General features: G+C 37.5%; 1 protein-coding gene across 1 annotated transcript; it reads left to right on the plus strand.

The window, feature by feature from the left end:
* Positions 1-267: 267 nt before the first annotated feature.
* On the plus strand, positions 268-3,566 carry LOC137238931 (uncharacterized). Its single transcript, XM_067763955.1, has 3 exons — positions 268-304; positions 385-565; positions 1,804-3,566. Coding segments are annotated over exons 1-3 (717 nt in total). The 5' UTR covers positions 268-302; the 3' UTR covers positions 2,338-3,566.
* Positions 3,567-12,176: the final 8,610 nt, after the last annotated feature.

A 12,176-nucleotide genomic window follows, 5' to 3' on the forward strand; every position in this document is an offset into this window, starting at 1 on the left:
ATATTCGAAGAACATAAAATCTAAGCACTTTTATTTTTGGTCCTATGTTTGTTATTCTATTGGCATTATATGAGGAATTATAATAATAATTTTTATTATTTATAATTATTATAAAGTAATTGCTAAAATACATCAAAGTAATACAATTTTCGAAAATATTTTCGTCCAATGAATTTGTCACTATAAAAAGTACGACTAATGGCAACCCTTCGATCAGCTGATATCTATTGCATTGTGTATCATACGAAGTGTGATAAAAATAAATATCTTACAAAAAATTGGGAAAAACAAGAGATTTTGTAATGTAAGTATTCATTTGGCAGTTTTACTTTGCTTTAATTTGTTCCAAATATGGATATATATATGTATGTTCATATATTTCAGGGGAAAGAAGCGAAACCCAAAGCAGGAAGAAATCCTCTTATCCTTTATGCAAGGCAACGAAGCCATTGCTAAAGGTTTCACTAAAGGGGACAGAGTGGATGTAGAAGCAAAATGGGGTGAACTAACAAAGTCCCTGAATGCTGTTGGTCCTCCGTGCAAAGATTTGGCTGGTTGGAAAAAGGTAAGGAAGTTTGTTTGGTTATTCTTTACTTTAGCTCCCAACGGCTAAGACTCAGCAAAAAATTTGGGAAAAGGGATGGAAAGACGCGTTTTGACCGTATCAATAATTGGAAGTACATTTTTTTGTTTCTGTGAACATTTATTGGCACCTTTCTGAGTTGGCTGCATTCGGCCACGATTTAAAAAAAAATAACCCTTAACCGATCCATCACCGGCTACGCGATATTCAGTATTACTTTGCAGAACAGCTTTCGGTAGTAGTGCAGTTTACAGTACCCACCCTAAAGTTGGGCCAAAATATCAAGTGAGGTGTCAAAAGACGCGTATTAATCTCGAGAACAATAATCCGAAGGCGGAAAAGAAAAATTTTATCTCTGTAGGGAGATATTTGCAGTTGAAGTTGGCGATTTTAATGTGGTTGTTGTGGTTATACCCACAAAAAAAATTGTGCATCACCGTGGCGGTAGCCACGGTTATACCACACACCCGGACTTGGCATGGCGTAGCCCAGGGTTATTTTTTATAAGCGCGGCCGAAGGCCGCCAACGCAGAAAGGTGTTCTGCGCAAAAATACTATGGATCCCACCTCCGGTTTCGGAGGGACCCGGGGTCTTTTTTCGGTTTTTCGTTAATATCTTTTGAACGGGTAAAAAAAGTTAACTTCCGCTTTCGGATTCTTGATGTAGACGTGAATACGCGTCTTCTGATACCACACTTGGCACTTTTGGCCAAAATTTCGGTGGGTACCGTAAACTGCACTATTACCCAGCTTTCTGCACTTTTCGGAACACTCTAAATGTGTGACTACAACAACCAATAAAAATTACGGAGTGTTGAACTTTGATTACAAGTATCTCGACAGAAATAAAAAATCGCCTTCGGATTATTGATAAGGTCAAACCGCGTATTTTTTGTATAACTCCCCCGGCATTTTTGAACGTGTTTTAGCAGTTGCGTACTGTCGCAGAGAATAATCCAAATCTCGATTGCAATTCGCTTATTGTAGTAAAGAATTGTGGAGGTCCATACCAAAAATACACGATTCCAAAAATGTTTAAAATTGACTTTTAAATGCACATCCCTTTCCCTGGCGCCCGCTGCTACTACTATGCTCAGTTCATTCAAAAAAACTTTTTTCAATTTACTTAAAATTATAAATAAGTGAATTGTGCTTTTTTGGTGTGGACCTTCACAGTTACTCTTTGTTTTCTTTTGGTTTTATTTCAACTCTTTTTACAGTCTTGGGTCGATTGGAAGTCCACTATAAAGAAAAAGTTGTCAGATAACCGGCGCGAAGTGAATTCAACTGGTGGTGGACCATATTCCCAGCAGCCTATTTCACCGACTGAAGAAGCGATTGCGGTGCTCTGTAGCCTATATAAATCCGTGAATGGTATGGATGGCGTCAGACGCTATGGACCCTCACAAGCTCCAACTACAAGCAGCAACCGGGAAGTCCCAGGTGACGGCGCTGAAAAGTCTGCTGATGAAAGCAGCGACAGCATTGCAGAGTCAACCACAAATAAAGCTGCTACAATTGAGCCACGAAATACATCGCGTGCACGTCGGCGATCTATTGACACTTTTGAGAAAATGTGCATGGAGCAAAATGCTGCATTTGATCGGATTGCCCGTGCATTCGATGAACTGCTAACATTCAAGAAAAAAGAATTGGAGATTAAAGAGCAGGAGGAAAAGGAGAGAAAAAGACATAACGAAAGATTGGAGGAAATAGAGATGCTGAAGTTGGAAACTTTACGAAAATTTTTGTAATTGCAATGCTAAACCAATGCTGTGAATATCGATCTCTATATGTACATTAGGGTGTCCCTTATTTCCCAAGTTGTTTATAAGCAGCACCCGCAAAATTTTGGTTAAGGCCTCATAACTAATTTAAGAACCAGAAAATTTATTAATTTTTATTATTACTATTAATTTTGTAGAAGTCAATGGATTACAGGTATTTTTTTTAGCAATTTTCGACTACTTTGGCTTCAGTAAAATTATTTTAATAATTTTTTTATAAATGTATATGTTAGTGAGTGTTAAAAAATTTGTAAATATTAGTTTACAAATTACACAAAAATTTAAATAATTTTCGGAAAAACTTTTACGTTTGTAGTACTAATCTTGAGTCTATAAAAAAAAATTTTGTAAAGTTTTTGCAAATTTTGCATAAAGTGTTAACTTTTAATTTACTGTTTGTGTAATATACATATACCCCATTTCATAATCATAAGGTCACTCACGTAGACATGTTCCAATTAAATTAATTGCCAGTTAGGAGCCGTTCAAATCTGCGTCCTAAACTTTTTAAATATTCTTTTAAAGAAAAAAATTTCTAAAAATTAAAATAGATTTTCGCAGACTTAGGAGTTATATCCCTAGAATCTAGAATTTGCTGGAGTTTCGGCTTTTTGATTTGAAGTATTTCAAAAAAATGTCAACGTTTTTCAAAACTTTTTTGAACTTATTTAAAATTTTTTATTTAAGGCGTATATTTGCAAGGCTCCTAACTTGGAATTAATTTATACAAAAATTTAAATTTAAACGAAATGATAAACAAAATAAGAACATTTTAATATGAGTGACCTTATAATTATGAAATTGGGTATATATTTGCATATATTTGAATAGAAAATTAGGAAACATAATTTTACTGAAGCCAGGGCTGAAGAAAATTGCAGGAAGTTGCCTATACGCAGACTTTGGTTTGGATAGAGATTCGAATCACGAATCAGAAGCATCTTTGAATTGAACGGAGAATCAAATCACAAGCAAAATTTTTCTTTTATTTGAACATATTATTAAAGACACGAATAAAACGATTGTCAATTTAACACTTTAATTTGACCAGCAGTGTACCTGTAAAAACACATGTATATATTTCAGGGACGTTCTTGTTTCAAGAGGAGCCATTAATAATAATACGTAGTTATTGGAATAAAAGTTATAAATCACCATTATCAATATAATCAATTTATTTTACCAAAACTAATAAATATGAGAATTTTTTACAGAGTGGTGGAAAATTATGGGGGGGTGGGAATATCAGAGGAAAAGGAAGAGGAGTTAGGAATGTCAGAAGCAAAAGACTAAGGAGTGTGTGATGAAAAGTGAGAGGAGGAAGGTGGAGAAAATAGGAAGAGAAAACTCAAGACCCTGAGAATGAGGTTTCCGCAAGGAAAGTGCGAGCGACCTCATTCCTCATCTCTGCTCCATCTATAATGACCTGCTCAATTGGTTCATGCTCCTCTTCGGTTTCAGCATTTCTCTCTGGAATTTCGTGATTTCTATCATCTTCGTTGCTTGGAACGTTACGCTTGCGGCAAATGTTGTGTAGCGCAGAACAAACATTGATAATCTGCGCAACAAACTGTGGATCATAGTGCAGAGTTCCTTGCAAGCAACGAAACCGACTTTTCAATAAACCTATAGTACGCTCAACCATATTACGGGCTGTAGCATGCTTTTTATTGTATACATGTTCCATGGATCCGTGTTGTGGGTTCCTGTATGGTGTCAACATAAAACTTTCCAGGGCATAGCCAGAGTCCGCCAAAATCCAAGAATTTTCGGTACGATTATTGATGTAGAATTGTCTCACGTCACTTTGATTCCAAATGAAAGAATCATGGCACGAACCAGGGTGATTTGCATCTACTGCTATTACTTCCATATTGTAATTGCAAACCTGTAAGACATTTCATGATTTCTAGCCAAATATTGTAATATTTTATAACATACTATCATAACATTAACGCTGAAATATCCCTTTCTATTGAAAAAGAGGGACTCGTCCACTGCTGGCTTTATTATTTTCACGTGAGTGCCATCTACACAACCAATGACACCCGGAAAATTAAATTGCCTGTAGAAATATTGCTTGGATCGATCCATCTCCACAGCAGACATATTCAATTGAATATTCTCGTCACAAATACAGTTCTCCAATTCCTGGATTGTATAGTGTAATATCTTCGAAAAACTACTTCTGCCAACGTTTATGTCCTGATCCTTAGCTACAGCCAGTTGGTATGATCCAGTAGCTAAAAATCGGAGTGTAGCCGCTAGTTGCGTAGTTGGTGAAAAAGAGGATGTCTTTCTGCCAACTTGTTGCCTATTTTGCCGAGGAGTATTTTAAAAATATCCTTGTTCACGCGGTATGACTCCACAAATCTAAAAATTCCCAATTAGTACTTGAGCTTATACACTATCTTGAGAAATTTTGAATGGTACATTGGATAACTAGAGTTATTCTCGAGTCGACGAAAACGTTACAGAATTATGCTAGTGATCGGCATGGGGATATCAAATTCAATTCCCGGTATAATTATATTATAAAAGTAGATTAAAATTCAGTCTGATACTAGCCCTTAAATTATAATTTCGGAACGCCATACCTCTATCAACTTTAAGAAAGGTGACTGCAGTGGCTTCACCGAATTTACGGATAACGTCTTTGCTAATCTACCCAATTTATGTTGCGCAATAAAATTAACCAAAATGGCAGGCGGCGAGACGCCTTCAATTTTGTCGCCGCACTTAGTGGGCAGAAACTGCAAGGAAGCTGCAGGTCTGCCAAAAAACTGCACTCACTACTGGGTGTCATCTTATGACTCTGCTTTTATGTAATCCTTTAACGTTAACGATAAGACCACAAATATAGCTATCCAATATTCCTCTGTAGGGTGTAGATACTACCTCCATCCAGCAATTTTATTTAAGTATACATACTTGCAGTCCAGGTGCCTAAAGATATTCACACGGGATCTTAGCTCCCGATTTTTACGATTCGCACGCACAATAGCACGTCTTCTTGCGTCTGCGCATCCAAAAACCATAGCTGCAGGCATTTTTTAATTAAAATAAAATTTTATGATATTTAAATCAAAACACATAAACAAAAACAGCTGATTAAACTGGTTATCGAGTCGGAATGACAACGATTCGAAATCGACTTCGAATCAGTTTTTTACAATTGGAATTGAGAACACCAAATAGAAAGCGAGTCGAAATCAATGTCGTTTTACTTTTCATTCCGAGTCGGAATTCAGAACACGCCTGATTATGTATTAAATATGATGTTATGTTGAAGTAGTTGAATGACTTCCGGCGTATGACGATATCGCAGAGGTTCCCAAGTAGTTATTACGATGCAATAAAGTAGTCTGCGGTTCCCAAATATACCGCCACCCCTGAACGACGCGTTCAGAAAGGCAATGCCGCTACCTTTGAAATTGGACGCTTGTATTCTCCTTTTCTCGTTTTGATGGTAACCACACGTACTAGATCATCATCTCCTTTGTGCACTTCGACGATGCGTCCTAAAATCCACTTTGATGGTGGGGGATTAGGTTCTTTCAATACGACCAATTTGCCGATTTCAAGATTAGTAGTGGACTGTTGCCATTTATTCCTCTGTTGTAAAGAGGTTAAGTACTCAGTATGCCAGCGTTTACAAAAGCCTTGAACCATAGCCTGCACATGGCGCCAATGTTGTTTTAATTTAAAATTTGTAGTTAAAGCAGATGGCTCAGGCATACATGTATACGGTTCGCCAATTAAAAAATGTGCCGGAGTAAGAGGATCGAGATCTGTATCAGAAATGCTGCACAGAGGTCGTGAATTTAAAATAGCTTCGCTTTGACATAGTACCATGCTGTATTCTTCGAACGTAAGTAGGCTGTCTCCAATCACTATTCTCAAATGTAATTTTATAGATCGTACTCGAGTTTCCCACAATCCTCCAAAATGTGGTGCTGTGGGTGGGATGAAATGCCAATTAACGCCTTCGTTTGCTAAGGATTGAGCCACCTCTGCCCGATCTCCATGAAATATTTAGAGCCGTTGAAGTTCGTTCATAGCTCGTTTCGCACCGTGGAAGGTGGTACCATTATCGGAATAAAGGCCACTGGGCTTTCCTCGGCGTGCAATAAATCTGCGAAAAGAAGCTAAAAAAGCATCGGTTGTTAAATCAGTCACCAATTCGATGTGTAGGGCCCTAGTAGACAGACAGACGAATAGGGCAAACCAAGCTTTACCAATTTTTGGATTTCGCGTTTTTGAGTACTTTATGCATACAGGGCCAGCGTAGTCAAGTCCGCAATGTAGAAAACACCGACTGGGCTGAACTCTTGTTGATGGTAGATTACCTATAAGTTGAGTGCTGGTTGCTCTTCTTTGCAAGAAACATGTTTTGCAACCAAATATGAGCTTCCTTACTAAGTTTCTGCAGCCCAAAATCCAAACTTGGTGACGAACAAGAGCGAACGTCGCTTCGACACCTGCGTGCATATTGATTTCGTGCGTATGTCTTACGATGAGTAGCGATATTTTGGCGTCTTTAGGTAGTATAATCGGAAACTTTATATTGTAATTTATATCTGCATGTTTCATGCGACCACCATTCCGAAGTACACCTGATTCGTCTAGAATGGTGAATACCGGATCAGCGTAGATTTGCAATGTAGTTGTTGTAAATTTCGTAATTGATCAATGTCTTTAAAGAATGCATGAGCTTGCGCCCTTTTAGTAATTGGATTCTAGCTTGTTGGAGATAAAAACGAGTCACTGTAACCCTCTCGACGACGGCGTGCTTTGTTGATAAATCTTATGCAATATGCGACTATACGTGTCAATCGCCACCAAGAAGATATTTTTGAGCTTAGCAACAACAGCGGATGATCAATTTCGTTGGTACATAATACTATCGCCGCCTTACGATTTTCCTCTACGAGTACCAACGGGTTCGATGACGATATATTGAATTTAGTGTTAGAAGGCCACGATGGTTCAGGGAGTGCTGACCAGCTGGCCCTGACCACCAAAGCGTATGCTCAATTAGCTCTGTAGGTAGAATACCACGAGAAGCACAGTCAGCAGGGTTGTCTTCGAATCGAAATGTCTCCATTGACTTCGAGGAATTACGTCTAAAATTTCTGTGGTTCTGTTGCTAACAAACGTAGCCCATTTCCTCGGTGGAGCGGAAAGCCAATGAAGAACTATCTCCGAATCCGTCAAACAAACAATATTTGAAATTGTTAAAGTTAACGAGTCCTTGACGAGAGTGATCAGCTTCGTTAGCAACAATGCGGCGTTCAATTCAAGCCTTGGAACTGATATTAGTTTCAGCGGCGCCACACGCGTTTTTGCTGCTATCAATTTTATGGCGTAGGAGCCTTCAGTGTGCACGCAACACTATACAACAGCCGCACAAGCCACGGTTGATGCATCTGAAAATCCAAGAATCCCCATAGGCTTTGAAGGATATGAGATGTATCGTGGTATCTGTAATTGTTTTAAATGATGGAGCTCCCCCATATAATTGCACCATCGTTTGCATAAGGCCTCCGGTAGTGGGTCATCCCAACCAAGGCCGTAACACCTGGACTCCTGGAATAAAACTTTAAAAAGAACCACAATTACAATTACAGGATCACCAATATTCAAAAATAGCTGATCGCTAGACGGATTCCAATGTAGCCCCAGAATTTTTACAGATGTTTCAGATGTTTGAGAGTGTATGGCAATTGGATTAAATTCGCAGATTGCTTTTGGTAAAGTTTCAAGCAGAGGCCAACAATTTGAGCTCCACTTTCTCAAGTTGAAATTAGCTTTTGATAAGAGTTCTATAAGTTCGTTCTTCAAAGCTATCAGATCTTCGACGGGGTCGCATCCAGTGGGTATGTTATCTACGTATGCGTCGTGCTCAAGAACGCGTGAAGCATTGGGATATTCTGCTTTTTAGTCTTCCGCAATTTGTTTTAAAACTCTCAAAGCCAGAAAAGGAGACGGGGCAAGCCCATAAGTAACAGTTAGCAATCGGTAATGTTGAAGTTTAGCTGTTTGTTCATGCCTCAGTACAATGCGTTGCTAATCAGTTTGTTCTGGATGCACCCTTATGCCGCGGAACATTTTCTCAATATCGGTTGCGAACACATAACGATGCTGGCGGAAACGTAAAAAGACACCAAACAAATCGCGTTGAATTGGTGGACCAATATGTAACCGATCATTCAATTAATACCCGGAGTAATATTTAAGTGAACCATCAAAAACTACACGGCATTTGGTTGTTGAACTGTAAGCCTTAAGTACGGGATGATGTGCTAAATAAAAACGTTTTGAAGCACTCCCATTAATATGCTGCTCTGGAATCAATTCCATGTGTCCCAACTGAAGATATTCATGTAAAAATGCTGTGTATTGTTGTTTTAGCGCAGGAAATAGCTTGCGGCAAAGTGTCATCGATGGGTTTGATATCGGCTTTAAATGGATATTTGACCACATATGTCCCATTCTCAGCTAGTTGCACTGTTGAAGAAAAATACTTTTCTACCGGATCGTGATCGGTGATTTTACTCTTCGATGGTTGTAAACTATCCATTTCTAAAATTGATCGAACCAGGTAATCTAATTCTTCCCACGCGTGATTTACTGACACCTGACTTGGACACACTGCCTCAGATAAACATGACCCAGTGATTACCCAACCGAATGAACTATTTAACGCAGTCAAAGTCTGATTGTTTAATTGTATCTTTTCACCCGTTAAAATCTTCCAAATTTGATCAGAACCAATGTCGATTGGACCAGGAATTCCGTAAGTTGGATCTGCTAATGATATTGATTTATTTGCTTACGGGTTTGCTCACATAAATTAATTGATTGAGGTGGTAGTATTGAAGTCAGCTTCTGAAGAATAAGGGCTTCAACCTCAACATTATTTTTGTTATTTGCAGAGAGTAGTGTAAGAACTACACGACCTCGAGTATTGCCGACGCTTTTCGACGATAGCCCTACAATTGGAACACGGGCATGTTTGCGCTCTACGCCTACCAACTGAACAAATGCTTCTGTAACGAATGAAGCTGTTGACCCAGTGTCAATCAGCATTCGAAAATTTACCACAGTGCCCCATTTATCACTCACCCTAGCAAGAACGGTGGGTAAAATTGTTTGCGACGAGACTTTGACCTTTTGAATTGTATGATTACTCACAATAGGTTGAACTGCACTATTTTTGCTACTTGTCGCATTTTCAACATTGGCTACACTTTGTCTTTCTAAATCTTTGGGCTTGGCATTATTTTCAAAATGTAATAAAGTAGGCAATTAAAGCACAATTTCTTATTTTTCACAGTCACTCGTCTGGCATTAACATCAAGTGCGTTAAACTTAGGGCAATAAGTTAGCGTGTGTACATCTGTGAATTGCATTACACACTGATTACTGTGCTTCACTTTTGATGAATTTGCAAAATGTACTACGGCAGCCCGCCGACCTGTTGAATGAGTACTTGGTTGGCATGATTCCAGGGAATCACATCGGCGAATTAAAAATTGCAGCAACTCTCCAAATGTCCGTTCCGTTATAGCGTCGTTGGTTGCAGTTGAGAGCATTAAGTCATCGAATGACTTGACATCTGCTCCGTCAGTTATTTTCCGCAAAGAATTCGCATTTGCCGTGTGGCAAGTAGGAAGAAATAAAAAGGATTGAATAAACGATCGTACGATAAGAGGTTTACGATCATACCGCTGTGTCAGACGATCCCATGCCTCCAAATAATTTGCATCTGTCATCGCCAAACGCTTCACCAGCTGCAAGGCTTCTCCAGCTCGGTGTTAGATTATTCTTTTCATCGATGGCACCCGTAAATAAATCCCTGAACGAGGGCCAATCTTGATAACTACCGGAAAACGTTGGTACTTGGATTTTTGGTAAGTGGATATTCGAAATATTTTGTCTTTCAGCAGCTTGTTGACTAGCCAACTTGTTGATCGAATCTTCATTCGACGCACCTGGCAGGTCTCGAGTCTTGCCTTTCAGTGCGGTAGACAGCAATGCATGAGCCGTAAAATACTTATCCTCGTAGTCCAGTATGTCGTCTACTGGATCTACGAACCCTTCTTGACCCTCGTACTAGTAGAGCTGCTTGCTCAATTCAGACAACTCACTAAAACTTAGCTCTAGCTTTTGTAAGCGATTTGCCAAGAGCTCCGCGTTGACTGTGTCCTCAATATTTATAATATGCACGGGATATGGTTGCCTTAGCCCAACCACGCCTTCTCGTCAAAACATTCATTTTGTTAATTTAAATTTAAATATTTTATAAAAATTTCAAGTAGGTATTTCACTATTTGCAGTTAGTTATTTTTTCTCAAATGAACGACTCTATGTTGCAACGTCTTAACTTTTTTCGTTTTGATATAAAAATGAGCTATTGAATTATTGTTTTACAATTTTATCTCCATTATAAGATCTTTTCCCCACTTTCACAATTTAAAGCAGTTAGCTTTTTTTGTATTTATTTTACAAGGTTTCAAATGATTTTGTTTTTTTTTTGCAAATGAACTAGGTATTTACAAATGCGATGTAAAAATTTTTCTCAAATAAAACACATAGCTATTTTATTTGTTTTATGATTTAGATATAAGAAAGTATCGCCACTTCCACAGTTTAGTTTTTAGATAACTTGTTCCAAAATGAAATTTTTAATTTTTTTCTCAAATACACTATATCTGTAGTTTTTTGATATAACCGATTAAGTTTTCCTTGATTAGATTCACAATCTTTTAAATGATGATTTGCAAATTCACAGTTTTTGTTATTTTTATCGTTCGCACTTGACTGATTCCCACGCGAATCAGTTTTCAAATATCAATATTAGAGACCGGAACCCGCTTGATCCGGCTCAAAGGACCAAATTTTTTAATGGTAACGAACAATAAAACACTCTAATTTCCAGCAACCGATGTAACTAAGTCCGTTTAACTCTTTCGGCGGCAATGGTTTAATTTTTGTACCATATATTTTAGATATTTTCCGCGACGGTGGTACATTTTTCGTACCACATATTTTTTACGTTATCACTTAACTCTCAAAGGTTTAAAAATTGAACCGCACTTGATAACGGGACAATAAAGCAATAATGTTCGCAGAAATATTGTCGTTTTGTGCAAATTGCGTAGTTTATGTACCTTTTATGGTCAGTAAAGCAACTTTTGTGCAACGCAGTGGATGGTTATTGAAAAAATTAAGAAAAACTAGTTTTTTATAAAATAATTATAAAAATTGATGTTTTTTGGACAGATATATTGCTAAGATTTGTATTTTCATGTTTTGGAAATAATATTACAACATAATTTTTGCTGATAGTGTATTTTGTTGTGGTACTTATATTGAACCATCACGACGTAAGGTATTTTTTTCATTGGAAATTATTTTGCTTATTATTTGTAAAAGAAATATGAATCAGCCACATAATGTGCAGCACAATGAAAAAACAAATAAGAACAGATTGGATTTGTGGAACATACAATGTACCATTGTGTTTATCAAAGAATAAAAGATGCTTCCAAGATTATCATAAAGGTAGTTCAAATTGCCATGGTCTATAAATTGAACCACTATAAAATATTATTTTTAACAAAAATATAAATCATCTAAGAATTTTTTATGAATTCATTTTAAGTTTTGATCATTTTTTTTTTAAATAAAAACATTTAATTAAAAAAAAAAAAAAAAAGTTCTCTGCTAAACAAGGGGGTAGAATTTTTCTTGAATCTTTGCCGCTGAAAGAGTTAAAGAAAACCACTTGGCACTTTTTG

This window comes from Eurosta solidaginis, chromosome 1 (genome assembly GCF_040869045.1).
Source record: "Eurosta solidaginis isolate ZX-2024a chromosome 1, ASM4086904v1, whole genome shotgun sequence".
In the NCBI taxonomy this organism is placed as follows: Eukaryota; Metazoa; Arthropoda; class Insecta; order Diptera; family Tephritidae; genus Eurosta; species Eurosta solidaginis.

Excerpts from the sequence above, each read along its gene's own strand:
- LOC137238931 (XM_067763955.1), top strand. Across the intron at positions 566-1,803 it reads ATTTGGCTGGTTGGAAAAAG|TCTTGGGTCGATTGGAAGTC; the intron begins GTAAGGAAGTTT and ends CTCTTTTTACAG.